The sequence below is a fragment of the Xenopus tropicalis genome, chromosome 1 (genome assembly GCF_000004195.4).
Source record: "Xenopus tropicalis strain Nigerian chromosome 1, UCB_Xtro_10.0, whole genome shotgun sequence".
Lineage (NCBI taxonomy): Eukaryota > Metazoa > Chordata > Amphibia > Anura > Pipidae > Xenopus > Xenopus tropicalis.
This window is the reverse complement of record NC_030677.2, coordinates 74671485-74694241: the sequence shown is the minus strand read 5'-3', so window position 1 is coordinate 74694241 and position 22757 is coordinate 74671485. Positions and strand designations below refer to the sequence as shown.

Genomic DNA, 22757 nt, shown 5'->3' with positions numbered 1-22757 from the left:
AGGGAACTATTCACTTAACTACCTCTCCTCTGTCCCAGAGATAAGTCGATGGGCAGATATGGGAAAAAAATACTACAGGATATAGTAAAAGATGGTGAACTGAAACAATTTGTAACTCTCAAAGAGGAGTTAGAGTTACCCCTTGCCATGTATTTCCAATACCTGCAATACCTTTTCAATAGATAAACTCCCTTGAAAAATACTTACATTAATCGGACAAAGGAAAGGTTTTCTAGTGGTTTTATACTTTACAATGGCAGCCTGCCCCTAATCCACTAGCCAAAGAAAAATGGCAGAGAGATGTTCCAGACCTAGATGAAGAAACTTGGGATGATGCAATAGAGCAAGTTCCAGAAATAACAATGCCAGACATAGATTCAACAAAATAAAATTTCTCAATCATGCCTATTTAACACCCCACAGGCTTGCAAAGCTTTACTCTCAAACTTCAGACTTATTTTCCATGTTTTCTGGGAACATCCAGCCACCCAACAACTGTGGACTTCTGTATTAAACAGTTTTTCCCCCAACATTCACTGGAGGATATTTGGTTGACCAAATATCCTGGGCATTGCAATATTTTCCCCAAATAGCATAGTTAAGGAGCCACCATTGTGTGCAGCTGCAGACCCAACTCACTTATAGAGCTTTAGAAAGTGGAGCTGCATGTTCAAGTCATAAAGATGAGTATTTTTGTTTTTGTAAAAAAACACAAAAAATGCAGATTGTGCTCTGCAGAAATTTAGAAACACAAAGCAACAATAAATTTTGTATCCATCCTTTATTAAAGCAGACACATAGGCAACCAATGACCCAAATATGCCAGCAGCTCTGAACAGTAATGACCAAAGACCAGCAAACTCTATGGCCTTGTGTTTTTTTTGCAGATTACAGATACACCAGCTGTTAGAAGAGTAAATTGCAGTTTTCTATAGTGACACTCACATACAGAGTCTTCTATGAAATGCAAATGCTGAACTTGCAGTATAAGACTTGTATGGGGTCACCGTTCAGCCTGGAGGAAGATGGAGCTCAAGTTCTGCAATGATGATGATTTTTTATACAGGAACTTGTTGTCTCACTGGGACCAGTTCAAGGTGCAATGTGAGTAAAATCACAAAAAGCAGGAATTTTTTTTCTATTTAGCCATTAGCAAATGAAACTGGACTAATATTATCTGTATTTATAGTATATAATCCAGGTTGTTTCTGAGTTGATTTCAACAGACGAACTCATCATCATCATTCACACGAACTCATCATCAAAATAGTACGAAGGCTGTAAACGAAAGCAGAGACAAAATATTTAATCTTTTTACAAGACTTACCATGCCCAGCTGTTTCCAATACATGAATAGGGAAATAAAACACTGTAAGCTATTTTTTTAATAGTGAAACTGACATGGTCTTATTAATTATAGAAATGTATCACATAGAAATAGTATATAAGATATTAAAGCCTTATGGAGACACTTTAGGTGATCATTAATGCACCAAAGTGGGCCAGATTCAATTCAAGAAGAACATTCTTTATACTGAGAATTCTCCATTGAAATCTAATATTTGTGCTTGCTAACTATATATCAAGTAGGTATTCTTTATCTTAAAACTTTAGTTATCATAACAGCATGAAGCTCTGGGCACTTTTAAGGTGTTCTGTAACATGCTTTAAGTACTGCATTCTAGAACAGCTACACTGGGTTAACCAGAACCCTTAAAAAGTCAGAATAGTAACAAGATCTTTTGACGGTAGTGCTATTATTTTTTACACAGAATATTTATTAAACATAATGGGGTTGATTCACTAAAGTGCGATTAATTTCATTGCACTTTTTTTGCGATAAAATAGACGTGAAAATCAGCGCACGATTCACTACAGTATTACCGCGTGCGTTAAGTTGCGTATCGCATGCGCTATTTTTCACGCAACCGCATTCGTTAATTTTAACGCGTGCGTTATTTAGCGCGCTGAAAAGAATACTAATGCATGATTCACAATCACTTAGGCACGCTAAATATCGCATTAGGCTATGCGAAAAATAACACCTACTTGAGGCAGGAGATAATTATAGAAAAGTACAGTAAATGAGCTTTTGGCAATAAAATATGGACTTTGCAGTGCTATTTATTCAAGTCTGTGTTGGCCCTACAGTGACGCAGCCTCTAGTTTGCAGGGAAATGGTAATTTTTAATACAGTAATTTGACGAAAGTATTGGCGTGTATGGCTAACATGGCGTGCGTTTATTCGCGCGACTATTTATATGCGGCTACAATTGCTGAAATGTTTCGCCAGGCATGGATTTGCAGCGAATTTTTGGACGTGCAGCAAATTTTTTCATGCGTTTCGCAAAACAATCCGCCAATGGCAAACGCATGAAAAAATTTGCCGTGGAAAAATTCGCCACACGTCCAAAAATTCGCCGCAAATCCATGCCTGGCGAAACATTTCAGCAATTGTAGCTGCATATAAATAGTCGCGGGCAACAATTTTTTTGGCCGCACGACATTGCAAATTTTTCGCTAAAAATAAACGGAACAGATTCGCTCATCACTAGCAGTTACTATTTATAAGCAGCTACTAATTATATCCTACCATTTATATGCTACCATTTATATGCTACCATTTATATGCTACCATATATATGCTACCATTTATATGCTACCATATATATGTGGCGACAATTCATATGCGGCTACTATCTATTTGTGGCGACTATACGCGGGCGTTAATTAACGCATATACCCGCAAATACCGAACGAAAATAGTCTTCGCAAGTTAAATAACGCATACAATATCGTGCGTAAATTAGCGCAAGTATGCTTATAGTGAATAGTGCGATAAGTCGCAAAAATTTAGACGCGATAAAATTTTTAATGCACGCTATAAATAGCGCACGTTTTATCGCACTTTAGTGAATCAGCCCTAATGTGTGCAAGTGTGATTTGCACTGACATCAGTAACTAACAATAACCTTCCTTTCTGCTTTGTTGCACTGACATCAGTAACTAGCAATAACCTACCTTTCTGCTTTGTTGCACTGACATCAGTAACTAGCAATAACCTACCTTTCTCCTTTGGTCAGGACATCATAGGCTTCATTGATTTTTGCAAGTGGCATCTTGTGAGTTATCAGTCCGTCAAGGTCAAATTTCTTTGCCATTAAATCAGAAACCAGTTTTGGGATATCTTTGCTTTTACATCCTGTAATAGAGTAGTAATAATTGTATACTATATATTAAAAAAAAAAAAAATAAATAAATATATATATATATATATATATATATATATATATACAAAAGAGATCCTTTTGTAATTTGGCTTTATATAACCTAAGTCTAGGAACAAACATTTAAACATTAAATAAACCCAATAAGATTGTTTTGCCACCAATAGGAATGCATGCAGCTAAGCTAGCATCAAGTACAGGTCACTTTATTAAGCAAGCATAATAGCTTTCTGACACAGCTACTTGCTTTTATATGGCCATGGAGCTTTTTATATCCTTTCAGTTCCTATTGATGGTGTCTTTTGTATGCTTCCAATCTGTGCCAGGTAACAATGTCCCATTTATGACCTGCTCTTTCCACCTACCTCACACAGCACTAACAAGGATTATTAAGTAACTCTGTGAATATATCTGTTTGTTAGCACACACATATTCTCACCACTAAACCACCAGCTGGACAAACAAAGCAGTGTGTACATCATAATAAAATAAAAATCACCTTACAAGTAGATGCCTTTAATTTGCTGTAGCATTATTCACTAGTTTTTTAGGATGGCACATAAAGGAACACAATAAAATATGAAGTAGCAAGTAGGTATGGAACCCCATAAGTGGAACTCAGAATGTGGTGCTAAGTGTAATATAAAATTTTGTGATGTGCTTTTTTCACACCAATCTCTGTGTTCTGCAATTTAATTGTAGATAGTATTGCATATACACAATATTACTGTATTTATAGTGCTGTTGGTTTTCTGGAGGCATGAAACATAAAGCTTGCACTAATATATATATATATATATACTGTATAGAAAGCATGTAAACAGCACACCTTTAGCATAAGATAATACCTGGGTGCCAGTGCAGGAAATCGATATACATTTTTTGTAGGTTGTGACAGCACTCACAGGAGTTTTTGCGCAAAAACTCCTGTGAGTGCTGTCACAACCTACGAGATATATGTATATATGAATCTGGCACTGCATATACTGTATACTTCTTTATATTTGGTTTGTAGTCACAGGACATAAAAAACATCAGTATAACACACTGTACTTGGGGGCGGTTGAGATTAAATAAACCTTAGAAATAAGGTTGCATTGCTGTTTTGTGCACTGTAATAATATATAATATTAATATATTAATATAAATGTACATTATATGAGGAAATGTATCATGGAAAACATATATGGCTGTGTCTAAGTTTTGTGGCGTTAAGGGGGAGTGGCAGTGTGGGTGTAAGCATGTCAATCATGGTTCCTGGATTTCACTATGAAAACCCGGCAAATTTAGTCTATTGCACACAGTATATTGTTTAGAATCAAATGTAAAAGTACTATACTAGGTTTAGTACTGCAATTTACCTCCAAGTAAGCCTCCTTTCAAAGTGCGTCCTGTGAGCAGCACCATTGGATTGAAGTTCATCTTTGCTGTATAATGAGCTAAGCCAACAATAACTGTTGTTCCAGATGCAAAGTTGGTGGACAGAAGAGCAGACAACTAGGAAATGTAAAAGCAATGAAATATGAGAATTACTCCGGAGAGAGTGAATCCAAATCTAAGATTTATTAATTCAAAGGGGAAGTACTATTACTTAACATAGTTACAGGGTTATGTAATAAAAGGCACATTTATTATTGCCCAGAAGCAGTAACCCATAGCAACCAATCAACAGGTAGTATTTACTGGTCACCTGTTTAAAAGCAAACATCCCATTTGTTGCTATAGATTGCTACAAATTGTGTTGAATTCTTTATGCAACAACCCAAACCACATCCTTTGCACACCTTCGTCAGTATTCCTATAAAGTATACCATCGCCACAGTGGAAGAAACTCAGCCGCAGGCCTGTTATTTGGGGGGAGGTGGTTTAAGGCATATTGATATTTAAGATTGTGGTATGGCACAGCAGGAGTATATTAGCACATGGCTGCAATGATTTGTATGGTTCTATGTGAGTGAAAGAATGTTGCTGCTCAGGAAATGTGCTATCAATATTCCTTATTTTTTAAAATAGGTAAAATAAAGGGCTTTAGGTACCCAAAGGAGCTCTCAGGTTCTGGTGGAAATGAAGGTGTTTAATGAAGAGAAAAAAATGTAAATAATTTGTATTGAACCAAAAACATAAATGTGAAAAATAATATATAAATTATCTGACATGAAACCTGTTAGCTGTTTTTGGACTAAAACAACATTATCCCATTAAAACCTTTCTGTTGGAGGAGAGAAAACCAAGCTTAGATTAACCTGCTAAAAGAGAGACCCCTCAAATCAACAGCCCCCCATATGCCATCATCTTCCCCATTAGGAGCCATTACCATGGTTGCTCCAGATTTGGAGATATCACTTGTGGTAAAAGTACACATAAGTAGAAACATGGTTAACTGAAAAGCTGACAGAACAGATGGCTTGCACACTATATTTCTCATTCTAGTGTGACCAATATGTTCTCACTATGCTTGAGAGTTACAACTACTAACAATTGCCACCATTGTGTGAAAATGAGCATAATTGTGTACTCAACAACTGCATCGTTTTTAGCACAGCTGCACTTCTGCTGCAATGGTAAATGAGCCCTATAATGTATGCGTTACCATTTAGATGTGTTTACTAACCATAACATTGGTATCTCCCACAAACTCAAGTGAGTAGTCTGTTCCCAGCCCAGTCATCTTTGTCAGCACTTCATGGACTGGTTCCTTATAATCATTTGGATTGATGCATTCAGTGGCTCCTACATTTTTGGCTGCTGTAAACTTTTTGCTGTTTGTGTCCACTCCAATTATTCTAGAAGCACCAGCTGCCTTACAGCCAATAATTCCAGACAGGCCAACACCACCCAGGCCAAACACAGCACATGTGGATCCCGGCTCAACCTGCAGAGTATAGAAATAGGTCATTTATAAGGGAATAAAACAATGTGGAATGAACATCCATCCAGACAGATGTCCTTGCATATATCTGCTTTTCCAACCCTACATCCATTATTTTTTTGTTTTACAATTATGTTTTGGTTGTAGGACTTAACTAAAACTTAAAGCCATCTTAGCTATAAACATGTTGGGCAATATGTGTTTGCACAGGGGCCACTATACACTGCCACATAAATATGCTACTGTGAAAGTGGTCTTCTATATGTTAAAAGAGCAAAGGCAATAAAGTAATGGATGTGACCTAAGTCCATCCATAAATCCAGTGAATGTTACATTAATAAGTATACTCATGTATACTATATGACATGTAACTGACTGACTGAGTGGAGGTTAAAAGAAATATGATGCAAGATATTGTATGACCTAATTGCTTTAGAAGCAAATGTTAATACTATGTCTGTAGTTATAAGAAAACCCAAAAGGTACTGTTTTACTGTATTCCACAAAAGAGCAATACATATATTGTTTATAAAACATAAGTTACAGAAAGAATTGTCAAAAAAGGACTGTTAATACTCCTTTAATCAACATTGGGCCTAATCATTTGACCAATTGACAATCATTCTGTCATATAAACTGATTTAAGGTGCCATTACATGCATTCTGAATATACAAAGACGACTAATTTTAAATAAATGTACTAGTATTTTTTTAACCCAAGCAGCTGAATATTTAATTATACCCTGGTTTTGATACTGTATTTAAATGTTTGGAAAATGCATGAACTTGAAATTAAAGCTCTGGGTAAATTTGTCAATAGTTTGAAAATTCTAATAATCTTATTTATAATCAAACTTGCTGCTTAAGGTATATAATTAATTTAATTTTTTTTATAGTTAATACAAACCTTTATGGACTAGCTTCATTATATTATGCTGTATTATCCTGCATCAATTTACTCTTTGTTACTCTATGTATTAAGCCAGAAGGTTGACTCATTGTATCCTGTGGAGAGTCCCCTTGAACACTTTGTTATGGACCTTTTATTCTCTGTGTTTCTTGTGGATTGGACACCATTAATATGTAATTATAAAGGTGTTCTATTGTACAGGTATGCTCTTCAGTTATAAAGATGAACTGATAGTGTCATTTATTTATAAAAGAAAGAGCTATAATATTGGTAGAAGACAGGTAGAAGGAGGAATTATTTTCCATTTGTATTTGACCAGTAGAAAGACTATTGGGGGCTTATAATAAAAAACACAACATTGCATAATTCCAGTTTTGATTCATTTCTTACAATAACAACAAAGTGTTAAAAAGAAAGAAAGAAATGGTGGCTCACCTATAGGCTTGTTGTGTCTGTGGGTAACAAAAATGAGACCCAGTGCTACAAATATGGGGCTACACATGTCTCTACCCTGGAGGGAACTACTGAAGTCAGAGAAGGGACATTGATGACTTAGGTGGGCATTTATGAACGCTTTTTTTATGATTCCGATTTCTTTCAAATTATGATATGATGTCAAAATGATATGATCTCATATCGTATATGAGAAAAAACACAATTTTTTTGTGATTTATTATGCACCAAAACTGCAACAAGTCCGAAAGAAAAAACATGCCATTATATTGAGATCATGTAGAAACTAATGGTAGGTGTCCCTTACAACTGGAAGGTCTTGTTTTTTCTGCATCTTTTTTTTGTTCATGCTTTTTAAATTTGGATTTTTTAATAAATGACTAGACATTCGTGGTTTTTGAGGAAATAAGTTTAGCTGGGGGTTTCAAGAACTCTAAACTACGAAAATTAGAATGTTAATAAATCTGCCCCAACATCTTTGGATTCAGGGTCCACAGTACCCCCACATCTTGAGAAAAGGGACAGGTTTGAGAATGTTAGCTTAGGGCCTGCAGTTAGTTAATATATGTGGATATACCACCTTGTATTTGCTTCTCAGGCAGAATTTCAGATGCTCTGTGGGGCACTGTAGGGCAGCATACAGCAAAGTTCTATTTAACAACCCAGAGACATGCAAAGTAGAGTATATATGAGCACTTATTAGCCTTTTGTTTTGCTAGAACACCTGCAGAGTAAACAGTAAGGAGACTGATTTATCAACGTGTGAATTAGAGTTTCTACATAGATTCCAGTTTTTCATGAAAAAATCCTGATCATTCAATATCAATTTTACTATTCAATGGATATAACTAATCTAATCTAATTAGATCAATTCAGAACAAATTGTAAACTCTAAATTCTAAATGTAGGGGATCAGAGAACCCTGTCCCCTGTTTATCAGTCTGTGACCTCATCCAGCCTAGCTACAGACTGGGGAGGGATCCGATTGGCTGGATGCCCCAGTGCACATCTGGGAGAGGTGTGCCTAAGGTTTGGAGCCAAAAATCTAGGGGCGGGCCCAGCAGTTTATAAAGGGAGCCCCTGCTGTTGTTTGCCAGTGTTGAAAGAGAGAGCCAGAGTAAGCAGCCAGTACAAACTGTTCAGACTGCAAAAAGAGAAGTCTGTGGGGCTGCTGGTGATTATAGTCCTCTGTGTATCTCTGTGTGTGTCCCCTGGAGTAAACAGGTATTGCTCGTTTGCCTGCTACGTGGGAGCAGCCACCTTTTCAAAGGGGAAGGTACTCTGGGGCAGGTAGCGCTACCTGAGGGGACTAAAGAGCTCTTGGGGAAGGAATTGAACTGACAAAAGGGGTTGTGATCTGAAACTGTGATAGAAACTGACTGTGCCAGCAGTGGATAGGCTGCACAGGGTTCCTCAGAGCAGGATTATCAGTTATCCCCAAAGCTGTGTTATATTCTATTTTGACCGTTATATAAAGTTTGATATTTCTGCAAACCTGTGTGATTATTCCTAGTGGAAAGTCCTTTGGGGTCTGTTCCTCCGCATCCACTAGGTGGAGGCACTGCGCTACTTTCCAGTTCCCAGTATCTATAATTCAAGAGAACAACAAATCTCCTGTTTTCCTAAGCCTATACACAGCCAAGTTAAGTGAGTGTGCCAAGAAAGGGTTACATAAACTTAAATTATTTTGTAAAATTCTAACAATACACAAAGCCCTCACCTTAGCAATCTTCACAGCAGAGCCGTAACCAGTGGAAAATCCACAACTGATTAAACACACTTTATCGAGAGGAGCATTGTCATCAATCTTAGCAACGGATATCTCATCCAAGACAGTGTATTCAGTAAAGGTGCTGGTTCTTACAAAGTGGTAAATCAGCTTCCCCTTGCATGTAAATCTACTGGTGTTGTCCAACATGAGTCCAGAATATTTTCCAAAACTGTTCAAATTTAGGTAATAAGCTGATCAATATTGTAAAAGTAGATACACTGAAACATCCTAATTAGTCTAGCTTTATTATTGTATAGCTAGTTATTTGTTTAAATATAATTTTACAGCTACATAGAGTTACAAATATGCACAATGACAGCCAAAATACTGAAAATAACTGTGCACAAAAACAATATATTTTGGGCCAAATTCTGTTCTACAGCTTATCATATGAAGTCTAGAAGTTTATGGGGAAATTCAAAATTAAATATAATTATTTACATACTGACATACAATAGGTCCTCTGCACTTACCCATTATCAATATATAGGACATTAAGACATTCTGTGCACTAAGCTACTCCCCTTTAAGCAATATATTGCAATATACTTAAAGCTGACCAACTGCTTCAAAGTCATCAGTCCAGTCTGGACAGTCCTACACTCACTTTTATCTGATTCATTAACAATTCTACTGCCTCGTTTTATTCAAGGACCGAGTTTTACCTTCCCCTTACTTTCTTTTTGAGCCTCACAAAGGGTTGCCCTTTTTATTGCCCACCACTGGGATAACCTGACTGGTAAGGGTGGGAGCTACAACAAGGAGCTTAGCAATGCTCCTGGATAAACTATAGCAAAATTAAGTAATTGAACTCCCTGTTCTTTTGTGAAAAGAAAAAGATTTATTTTATATCACAATTTATTATCAAGATAAAGGTCTTTGGTAAGACTGATATGTCAATCTCACAATAAATTTTCTCTTCATTTTCTTTCTCTCTCTCTATTATATATATATATATATTTTCACTTTCTGTCTATATATAACATTCATGTGCCGATCTGTGTAAAAGTATGATATAGAATTAGATGGGTGATAATTTCCCAATTTCCGTTTGTTAAATTTAGTATCCTCAGGTATGAATTTATTATGCCATTATACAGGATGGTTTACTGCTCTATATAGATTTCTTGGGAGGTATTGCTCCATATATTGTTCATGGTCATGTGAATTTTTGCAGCTACAAAACAGTGTTATGGTAGGACCTATATCTTCGGCCCTCTGATGATTCCCAGCTAGATTGAGCTGCATTGCTACTGCATCGCTAGGTTGCCTGTGCTAGGTAGTTGAACAGTTATTCCACAGAGGAAATATAATGAGGTTAGAATACCATTGGGAGCCCTACCAGAACAATAACTCCAAGGGGCTGATTCATCAAAGTACGAGTTCGAATCCAAAATGGGTAAAATTCGGATTAGATACGATAATTTCTGATGATCGCAAATATCACGAAAATGCTTACGAACAAAAACGTATTAGTCATGATAATATCATATTGGTGATCCGAAAGACACAAAATTTTCGTATCCGAACGATTGTAAACGGCTGGAAAATCGTTCTGACTTTGATCCTTCTGTGCATGTTTTTGGAAGCCTCCCATAGGACACAATGGCACTCTGCAGCTCCAACCTGGCCCAAGGAAAGTCATGATACCGAAGCTTGAATGAATCCGAAACTTTCGCAAATATGATTTTGTCGCAAATTAACAAAAAAGTTGCAAAAAATACGCACAGTACAAAAATACTTTTTTTTTGTATTCAGAAACGGTCGTGCTTTAATAAATGAGCCCCCAAGAGGTAAGTATAGGGATAGAGTAAATGAGTAGTTCCTTTTGGAAAAACAAAGGAGTAGCTTTGAAGTGGAGAGGCATTGTATCAGCTGTTGCTATTGCCCAACTATTTGCTCAGTAGCCTTGCTGTTCAGAAAAGGTATCTCTATTCTATTGAGCTTTCCATGGTACAATCATACACACTTAACGGATCATGTAGTATTGCTACCATCAATAAATAATTGATCACAACAACAGAATCATATCAAACATATAACATTATTTTAACTAGTGTATTCAGAAAAGAATAAACTAACTCAGATTTTTCGCATATGTTGCTCTTGGGATTTAAACATAAAAGGCATTTTCCACACTGGGGAAGCGACAGAGGAATGACTTTGTCTCCTAGGGAGAAAGACAAGAATTTGAAAAAGTTGTTTCAAAAAGCTAAAACATTTATAGAGTGTATAACATATTGAGCAATATGCTCTGCTTAAATTTTATACATTATTATTGTTTTGTGTCTCGGGCATAGATCTTTATATTGATGTTTAACTGATCATTTTCTCCTTCCAAATGAGTGGGATCAAGTATAAAGTAAAAACTTTCTTTAAAGGAGTAACTTAACTCAACATTCAGTATAGTTTTTTGAGTCATTTTACAATTAGCGGCAGATTTAACAAAATGTGAGATTATGTATGAGATTTTATGTAATTAGTATAATCAACGATTTTTATGAACCATGATTCGTGAAAATTAGAAAAATACAAACATTAATAAATGGGCCCCTAAGGCGCAGATTTACCAATGGTCTTATTTTATTTTTAACACAAATTCATTTTTTTTTAGCTAAAAACATGATGTTTCATTAAAAACATTATTATGTGTCAAAATTTTGAAACAAAATGTATAGATACACCATCTAAAAAGCTGTCAAGGTCATGTAAAATTCAATGGGAACTATTCTATGCAAATTGTAACAATCTTTTTTTAATAATTAGTATTTAATATAAGGATACTTTTCTTTGCATTGGCATTGTAAAATACATTAAATACATCTAAAATACATTTCTCTTTATTGCTGTAAATATCTCCCAAAACACAAAAGAAAGATAACACACTGTGCTGTTGGATCCAGCATTGTGTCTAGTTTTACAGCTGACCAAGTCTTACCTGGTTTTACTTTTTTTACTCCTTCTCCCACACTTTCCACTATACCAGCACCTTCATGCCCCAGAATCAATGGGTACTTGATATTATCTACTGATCCACTCATGACATGGTAATCTGTATGGCATACTCCAGATGCAACAATCTGTATTAAAGAATATAAAAATCTTGATTTATATTCTGAAGGGTAAAAACAAAACATGAGATAATCTAATTTAGCAATCCCCAAACCTTATTGGTACCTTTATGATTCCTGAATACAAAATGCATAATATTAAATATATCCAATTTAACTAGCTCCATAAAAACCCTAGCAGAATATATACTTTTTATGACCTATACCAGATTGAGCTCTGCAGACTGATGATGAAGCTGATGATGAATGGCATCTTAGGAAAGCCAAAATCTACGTAAATGATTAGTCTCTTCTTGCTTGGATTCACCTATTTATGCTAACTAAACATGACAAAAAACTGTAGCATTATGGCTATGTGAGTATACAAGAACAGTCATAATATAACAAGTGAGGGTGTAATAAAGCAATAAACCTATGTTGCGAGCAATTCTCACCTTCACTCGAACTTCATGAGCCTTTGGAGGAGCAACTTCAATGTCCTCGATGCTGAAGGGTTGGCCAGGCTCCCAGACCACGGCTGCTGTGCACTTAATCACCTGTAAAGAAACAATCAAATGTATTTGTAGCACTCTTTTGGCGAAATACTCATTTAACCTCGATAAGCAAGTTATAATTAGTTATATGTGAAGTTATTGCACGGAGATCCCATCAAGAGAAGGAATAATAGTTAATTATTATAATAAACAACAAAAATTTTTGTGGTACTGAAGTATAACAATGTTCATATTGTTCCGCCTTTATATCATGTCATTTATTAATGATTGTGCTACCAATCGCTCTCTCATAAAAGGCATTTCTCAGTTTATATGTGCTTACTTTTATTAATTCCTGCATTATACTGTGTAGTTGCTTTGCTATGTGTTTTTACATTTTTTGTTGATTATCTTTTTCAGATTAGTGTGCTGTACACAGTAGGGCTGATATTAATCATAAATGATGGTAAGTGCTCAATAAAATATACCAGCAGTTTCAGATTCAGAATATTCTTTTATTTTTGCCAATATAAAGAGAGCTCCACATTCATTTCCATTGCATTAATGTAAATACAATGTTTTTTTTGTTTTGTTTTGTGGGTTGTTAGTGCTCAGCTTTTACAGCCCACAAACAGAATGTTGGCTGACTGGTACACTGATCTGCTTTTATAGATTATTGGTAAAACATTTCTCTAAAAACTTTTCTCACAGGAAGGTTTAAAAAAACTACAGGGATTCCCACCGGATTCCTCAATTCTGTATTTCATCTAACAACAGCCATATTCAACGTTAGTCCAACCCAGTTGCTAGACTTAGCTATATCCATGCACGACATCCTTTGCACTGATTTGCTATTGTATTTATCCTGTCATTAACACAAGACTGGAGAACTAGTACTATTTTCAATTAAGCTATTTGCTTGCTTTTTACCTTGTAACAAGGTACATGTTTTAAAAGAGTTCTTTTAGGAACTTGTTTCCTAAATAGTTATCTTGAGTTATTTGAGCCCACTATAAAAAGCAGAGAGACTTCAAGTCCCCTTCAAGTCACCTTAATAAAGGGGACACCTTGCCCCGAAACGTTGCACTACCGCAATAAAGTTTGATTTAAAGGGCTTGTCCCGTTTGCAGCCAAGTAACAGTAATAGAAAGAAGCAGTAGGGGATTAAAGCGATAGGAGTGCTAAACCCTATGGGTCCCTACACACCTATAGGGCATCACCATGGAACACACCTCATACAGCACTATACTTACCATAACAGGAGCCATATGCAAAACAGCAGAAATGGATAAGAGTGCATTAAACATATTCAAAAAAGACACTTTTGCCCATACACACCCATTTAAACTTGTAGTGAAAGTGAAAGCAATGATACAAGTGAACTCTGAACCTACCAATAAATGCAGGCTTACCTTATGAATTGTTATTAACTCTGTTATTAAAGGCTAACGCCAGAAGGGGTGGCATTCCAACACACAATTTAAGGCCTGCTACCTGTAACGATTTACCAAAACAAATGCCAATTTGCACCAATATTGGTAGCCAAGGTAATTTTATTTGCACCTGTAATTATAGAAAGAATGCTACATTGTGGCATAATAGCACTACGATTTGTGTACAAAATTTGCAGTTTGGACATTGTTCATACATTTATGCATGAGACTGAAAATCTAGTACTTAAGCAGAGCAGATTAACGATCTTTGCTACTTTAACTGAACAGTTTGATGATGCCCAAAAACCATATATTTTTGCAAAGTACACATTCAGGTGAATTAAACTATGTGGCGTACAGAGGCACAAATATGAAAATAGTGCATATGAATTTTCACATTCAACACTCAGTATGTGTATAATGTTCAGGGTTGGACTGGGGTGTGAAGGGCCCACCGGGGCTCCCGTCCCAGGGGCCCTGTGGGCGTGTTCTCTAACCCCTCCGTAGGGGCCCCCCTAACCCCCCTCGCAGGGCCCCCACCCGACAAACTCCCCCGAGCACATAAATTTGACGCTTCAGGGAGGAGCGTTCAGGAGGGGGAGCGCCAGCAAAGGCCGGGATTTTTCCCCTGTGTCCCGGCGGCCCAGTCCGACCCAGATAATGTTCCATAAGAGCCCCCACAGAAAACCATATATTTTCTGAAAGTACACATTCTGATGAAACTAAAATGGGTAAATACATAATTCTACTGCAAACTACCAAACTACAAAGCTATGCTAAAGATAACAGTTTTTATGAAATTTATGAAAATCGTCACAAAGACGTCATCAGACACTTCCTGCGCAGCCAGAATTTACCATAGGACTTTCAGAAGCATCATGAGAATGCTGCTGGATAGGAGACTGGTAACTCCTGAACAAATGGGGAGGGGGGTGGGTTGACAGCTCTGCCCTAGAAATGGGCATATGCCTATACAGAAAATACAGCTGTACATACAGTATGATCTATGCACTCTCTCAGAATCCTTGTAAAATATTAGCTGAGACTAGTGATACACTGGATCCATAATTTTTCAGTTGTTCAGGTGTCCAGAGTGTTAAAACTCAGAATTGCTTTGGCTGAATACAAATCCTTCAAAAAGTGATAGGATTCAGCCAGCACCCAACTGAATTCTGAATTTATTGCATCCCTTGTTCAAAATGAGTGTTTCTTCAAAGAGGCAGTTCACCTTTTATGTAGACATGGATATTCTGAAACAACTTGCAATTGCATACTAATTTTTGTTTTGTTTTTTCAGTTATTTAGCTTTCATTTAGCAGCTTTCCAGTTTGGTATTATTGCAGGTATTTTGCTGCCAGGGTCCAAATTACCCTAGCTACCAGGGCAGTGGATTGAATAAAAACTGAAAGATGAATAGATGAGGGACTGAATAGTTAAGAAAATAATAATAAATAAAGTTGTAGCTTCACAGAACAATAATTGTTTCCCTCCCCGGGACTGTGACCCCCTTTTGAAAGCTGGAAGCAGGCAGAAATAGAAGGGAAAATGGTTAAAAAACTATAAATAATATATAATAAAGTCCAATTGCAAAGTTGCTAGGAATACGACATTCTATAATATACATATAAAGTTAATAAACTCAAACCACCACTTTAATTCTACTGGAAAGGAATCTAATATTTAATAAGCTGCTACAACTGCATATTGTTACATTTGTATTTAGGGGGGATACATCTAGTACAAAAAAATCAGTTACATATAAAGATCTTCCAAACCACACAGCTTCTTATTTACCCACACCCCCATAAAGGTAAAAAGTTAAAAGCTAACTGCTTACTTTCCCAGCTGTAGACATGATATCTGTGCTTCCTGGCTGCAGTCTGTACAAGATAAACTCAGTTTAGCCCAGTTATACTGTGCCATACCAGGGCGGGGGACAGACAGAGGGTGTGATGCCACATAGGAGTTTGAAGCTCACAGCTACATTCTAGCCTGCCTGTTATAAAATGGGCTGTTAGACAATCTGCACAGCAGTACAAGGGATCCCTGCACATTTATCTTTGCACTTATATAATGTTTTATGGGTGGGGTTGGCTTTTGCACACTTGAAGCTCACACACAAACGTATGTCTACTTACTTTTAGTGTTTCTTAAGAGGCATACAATGCAGGCAGTGTGCTGATTTTGCAAGTGTCAACAAAATTTCCTTGCACCATTTTCATAGGGGTAATATTATGTATAAAATGCATCAAACCACTGGCATGACATGCCAGAGATAAGATGCAGTGAAGTGCAAGCTCTGGAGGCAATTTTCTTTGCATTCATATTAGTGCAGGAGTGTCTGGAATATAGGAGTTTAAATCTTTCACTAACAGCAGATTTTTTTATTTCATTTCACAGCCAGTTCTTGAAGGGGTGTGTAGCATGACAGATATTTGTTCCAGGTGTATTCAGGGGAAAGGCAAGTAATTACCAAAATAACAACTGTAGGGAATATTAGTGATTTGCTGATTAATAGCTATGTAGTTATAGACAACGCCTTAAAGATGGTGTTGAAGAGACAGCGCCTAAAAGATGGTGTTGAAGGCTTTGCTATTTGACAATGTGAGCCAAAACAAAGACTAATTTCGTCATATAGATATTATGCAGGCTTGCATATGCAGTATATCATGATGCAATTATATATCATGTTTTAACTATTATAAATAATCCTGGGGGTATGCCAAGTAACCACTGCTTATATTTGAATACAGAACACAAAAACTACAACTGCAACACATTTTTTCCCTCTGCCAATTTAAATTACTCAGTACCTGCAATACTAATGTTCTATCCACATGGTACTGAGAATGTATAGCCACTGCCTTCCTTAAAGTCATGGGTAATATTGCCTTTTTCTTTGCTATTAAAAAGAAGCATGGTGTTAATAAATCTGCAAATGAATCAAAGGGAAATGTATTACATCTTAAATTGATACACAGATCACACAGAGGTGGGGCGGTTCTAATTAAACTCCATGCTTAGGAGGGGTTCAGGAGTAAAAGAATAGAGAAAAATAAATATAGAAAAATTAACTGCTATCACTGAAGGTTGAGAAGTGTGTTGGGTGGTTTAATCATTAATTTCTGTTTATTTTATACTTATATAAGACAGGTTGTGGGGCACAGGTTATGTGGCAATGAATTAATAACTGGCAACATGAAGGGTGGGGCAGCACAACTGATTAGCCAAGAGCAGCACAAATTATTACCATAAATCTGGCACCCGGAATAAGTAAATGAAAGACAAAAAGGAGCTGCAAAACATTTGTACTGAGAAGGGGAAAGGCACAGTATAAAATGGAGAAAGGAAAACATTCAGTTGCTGGTGTCCTCTCTACCCTTTCTTTATGTGCTGACCGCTTAGTGCTACTTTCTTTCTATCAAGGGGGTAACTCTCTGACCAATGAAACGCCAGCACAGCAGAGCAATTACAGGTAGCCCACTATGTAGTTGTTGATTTCATGAAATTCAGTGTTTTGGGAGCATGCCCCATAACCCCGTGTAGTTTATTTTGTGAAATTCATGATGAATTGCATTGTCCCTGAAATGTTACATTTCACAAAATAAATGATGCAGGGGCTACCCCTGGTTACAATTGCTTGGCTGTGCTGGTGTTTTGTTTGCATTGTACACACTGGCAGGGCAACACTCCAAAACAAGAACCTAGCTCAATGTTTTGAGAGGTTCTGAGGGGCTGATTTACTTACCCACGAACGGGTCGAATGGAGTCCGATTGCGTTTTTTTCGTAATGATCGGTATTTTGCGATTTTTTCGTATGTTTTGTGATTTTTTCGGATTCTTTACGAATTTTTCGTTACCAATACGATTTTTGCGTAAAAACGCGAGTTTTCGTATCCATTACGAAAGTTGCGTAAAAAGTTGCGCATTTTTCGTAGCGTTAAAACTTACGCGAAAAATGCGCAACTTTTCGCGTAAGTTTTAACGCTACGAAAAATGCGCAACTTTTTACGCAACTTTCGTAATGGATACGAAAAACTCGCGTTTTTACGCAAAAATCGTATTGGTAACGAAAAATTCGTAAAGAATCCGAAAAAATCGCAAAACATACGAAAAAGTCGCAAAATGTTCGTTTTCAAGTCGGAACTTTTCCAATTTGGGTCGGATTCGTGGGTTAGTAAATCAGCCCCTGAGTGTGCTGTTGATACTTTTTGCTGTTGTGTTCAGCCAGGAAGCAATGTCATTTTTCTAGCTCCAGAACTTTCTGGTTCCTCTTTTCCTACACTACCTCCGTCTGCAGAAGAATCACCCATGTTCAGAATCTCTGAGCTACACCTAGGGGCACATTTACTAACCCACGAATCCGAATCCGAATTGGAAAAATTCTGATTCGAAAACGAACATTTTGCGACTTTTTCGTATTTTTTTCGATTTTTTCGTCGCCTTTACAACTTTTCGGAAATTGTCGCAACTTTTTCGTTACCAATACGATTTGCGCGAAAAAACGCGAGTTTTTCGGAGCCATTACGATGCTCGCATCTTGTCGCGACTTTTTCGTATTGAGCGCTCGTAAGCGGCGGGCGAAACTTTCAGACTTAGCATGATTTTGGAAGCCTCCCATAGGACTCAATGGCACCCTGCAGCTCCAGCCTGGCCCAAGAAAAGTCACCATACTGAAGCTTGAATGAATCCGAATCTTTCGTACTCGGCACGAAAGCTGCGAAAAAGTCGCGACTTTTCGCGCAAGTAGTAACGCTATGAAAAAATTTCAACATTTTGCGCAACATTCGGAATTGCTACGAAAAAGTTGCGACAATTTTCCGAAAAATCGCCAAATACCGATCATTACGAAAAAAAAGCAATCGGACGCATTCGGCCCGTTCGTGAGTAAGTAAATGTGCCCCCTAGAGAATGCAAAGTCTTGTCATTTATGGAAGTTGGGGTTTCAGAAGCATGCCAGATGGTCTCACTTACATAGTAACATAGTAAGTTAGGTTGAAAAAAGATACACATCCATCAATGTTCAACCTTAAGACACATTATAATTAATATAGTGGTTGAGCGCAGGTGGTTTTACTGTATCCGACAACTAATTTGAAAAAACAGAGAGGAAAAAGAGACCCCTATGGAGCACCATGTAGTAATATTAGAGTACTATAGGCTACATTTTGTTTACAAAAAAAACATATTGTATGCAGCAATATTCCCAGTATATTTTTGGAAACAAAATGAATTTTTTCCAGGGCTATATTTATATAATAATTTTTTATAAATATATATAAAAAAAAATTCCCAGCACTGCCGGAGACTTGCAGCAGAGCTGGGAGGGTGATGCTTATCCCAAGCATTGGGAAGTCACACACTGCCGGAAGTGATGTCACACATTGCCAGAAGTGATGTCATTCTCACTCGTGCATGTGACTTCCCTTCCGCATACTGGAAGCAACCTTGAATTTCTCTCAGGGTGCTTATGTAACTGTGACTGTAAACAATGGTAACAAATATGAAAAAACATGTTTTGAGTCATAAATGATAACAACATCAAGTTTGTGCCCAAAAACATATTATAATATCACAAACTATATTCTGTATTTATAAACATGAATCCTGTCTCTCAACATGTATTTTAAGGCATATTTACTAAAGGGCAAAATTTAATATTTGGAGTATTTTCACCAGAAATGAAGATTTGCTACAAAATCACCGGTTTACTAAAAGTAGAGTAGAACAAGTATTGGCAAATTAAATTAACTTCACAATGGCAAAAATGTGACTAAAAATGCCATTGTCAAGAACTATAGCTTTAAAAATGTTTAAACATCATATCTTTTTGCACAAAATCCGATTTTGTCACAGAAAAAAAATGCATTGTTTTCACAATTTATTATGTAACAAAAATCTAAAAATTGTTGAGATTATGTAGAAGTCAATGGCAGATGTCACAACTAGAGGATTTTTCTTTCTGTCATGGTTTTAGAGGTTTTGGAGGTTTTTGGACACTTGCATTTGTACAACAAAAGAGAAAGTTGCGGTTTTAGTATTTTTCTGGGTCTCTTTTCATTTGTGTTTTTTTTCAATTCGGATCTTTTGATAAATGACTCTCATTAATAAAAGTGAGTTTAGTCCTAGTTTCAAAAACATCTAAAACCACTAAAATGAGAATGTTGATAAATGGGCATCTATGTTTTAGGCTTCTGTACCAGCCCAAGGCAACACTAGCCCTTTAGCACGGAAGATCTGCACATTGCCACCAAATATGCCCCAGTAGTTCCCCATCTTTATTTCTGATGATTCTCAGCACATGCTCAGATTCAGATGCTATATTCAGATTCATATTATGTCAACTGAGAAACCAGTGCTTTGTGCATCTGATTTTAATCATTGGCCCCGGAACATCGGTTTCTATGACTGACAAACCTTATTTTCTTCTTGTGCACTAACAGTCTAATAAAATCCAAGATGGGGAGCTCCTGTAAATGGCTTTGCTGGTACAATACATAGATAAAATATAGCATTTCTAGGCATACTTATTTTTAGGCTTTAGTTCTACTTTAAAATGTATTGTTTTAAATGTAAAGCAGTAATCTGTTCACAATGTGCAACAACGATATACCAATATAACAATATATCTTTGTATGGCATCCCACAGTGTAGCTAGCAACTCATTATTGCAGCCCGTCCATGCGTGTATTCCTCTGTTTAATGTAGCAATATCTTAAGTTATATACATTAACATTAACATTTATTTATAAAGCGCCAACATATTCCGCAGCGCTGTACAATAAGTGGGTTACATACATTGGACATAGAGAGTAACATATAAAGCAATCAATAACCGATACAAGAGGTGAAGAGGGCCCTGCCCAAAAGAGCTTACAATCTACAAGATATATAGAGTCCTAACCTTGGATGTCTCTATTTCTTTGCAGTTTATACACATATTATACTGAGTAGCCTTTTTGTGTCTGTACTCCGTTCTTGTGTCCCCCTTTTACTGTCTGTACTGAAGTAGCACCAGAACAGCACTCATATGACTTTGGTCTTCAGATATTTCTAACTGCATTTTAACTTTAGACATAGCTGGAAAGTGTCCTAAACATTCCACAGGTTGTAACCTTTGTCCTGGCATCAAACTGTTACCTTTGCCCATTGCCCTGACCTTTGTAACTGTGATCTAAAACAAACAGTGAAGGCACTGTCTACCAGGCACTGTAGGACTTTCAGATATTCAGCAATTTCTGTTCCAGTTGTGGACCTGGATAGGATTTGGGGTTCACCTAGCTAGATGGCAAGAAAAGTGTTTTTTAGTTAGAATCCTGATCTATGTTTCTTGGTTAAAGGACATGGAAAGGCAAAGTCACTTGGGAGTTCCAAAATGTTAGGCACCCCCAAGTGACTTAAATCGCCTACCTTTTACCCCGGGCTGGTGCCCAGGGTACCTGCAGCGAGCGCTTCCTCCTTCCTGCTTCAGTGCGTGCGTATGCGCAGTAGAGTGAAAAGCTGAACTTTAACAGAGAAGTCGGCTTTTCACTCTACTGCGCATGCGCCTATCATATAATCGCAGGTAAACGAAGCCGGAAGGAGGAAGGTCTCGCTACAGGTACCCCAGGCTGGTGCTGTTTTCTCCTAACAGGGGCACCAGCCCGGGGTACAAGGTAAGCGATTAAAGTCACTTGGGGGTGCCTAACATTTTGGCACCCCCAAGTGACTTAGCCTTTCCTTGTCCTTTAAATGCATTAGAATACTAATCCTCCTTAAGAACAGTAAATAAAACCCCAAACCATTGGGTTAATTTTGTACTGTCAATGCACATGTTTAAGATGACTTAAGTGTCTATTCATTAAAGTACTAGTTCAAAATTGGGAAAAATTTGGATTAAATACGATAATTTCTGATGATCGCAAATATCACGAAAATGCTTACGAAAAAATCGTATTAGTCACGATAATATCGTATTGGTGATCCGAAAGTTTCGTATCTGAACGACCGTAAACAGCAGGAAAACCTTTCTGACTTTGATCCTTCTGTGCATGATTTTGGAAGCCTCCCATAGGGCACAATGGCATGGAAAGTCACGATACTGAAGCTTGAAAGAATCCGAAACTTTCATACTCGGCGAGACAATACGATTTTGTATGAAAAAGTCACGCAAAATACGAAAAAGTCGCAGAAAATACGCACAGTATGATCAAATACAAATTTTTTGTAATTTGTACCTGTCGTACTTTAATAAATAGGCCCCTTAGAGTAGCATTAGGTATAAAAACTTAAATGGTGGTGACAAGGACCATTGTTAGCATCTAATATGACGGGGGGTGCCTAACAAATTCAAAGAATGTGGGTCATTTATAAAAATGATGCAGCGCAGAATTTTTCACACAGTGAACATATTTGCCCTGCCTATGCTTATATTTATAAAGCTGGACAAGACTGGTACATTTATTATGAAAACCTAATTGCGAAATTTTTATTCACAGTGCGAATGTCCTTAACGCTTTTTAAATATGGCATATTTGTAAATTGTGAACATTTATGCACACACCCTGCGTC

At 37.0% G+C, this 22757-nt stretch overlaps 1 protein-coding gene across 2 annotated transcripts; it reads right to left on the bottom strand.

The window, feature by feature from the left end:
* Positions 1-762: 762 nt before the first annotated feature.
* On the bottom strand, positions 763-16721 carry LOC100486839 (alcohol dehydrogenase 1). 2 transcript variants are annotated; one of them, XM_031903134.1, is made up of 10 exons: positions 16045-16661; positions 14187-14337; positions 12736-12837; positions 12169-12310; positions 11313-11400; positions 9180-9399; positions 5839-6099; positions 4589-4724; positions 3067-3202; positions 763-1278 (listed from the first exon to the last, which is right to left on the bottom strand). In XM_031903134.1, exons 4-10 carry the CDS (start codon positions 12269-12271, stop codon positions 1242-1244), a joined length of 981 nt encoding a protein of 326 aa, XP_031758994.1. In that variant the 5' UTR covers positions 12272-12310; positions 12736-12837; positions 14187-14337; positions 16045-16661; the 3' UTR covers positions 763-1241. The 2 variants fall into 2 exon arrangements, with proteins under 2 accessions (XP_031758994.1, XP_002934810.3); XM_002934764.5 differs by lacking the exon at positions 14187-14337 and having other exon boundaries at positions 16045-16721.
* Between the last annotated feature and the right edge of the window lie 6036 nt (positions 16722-22757).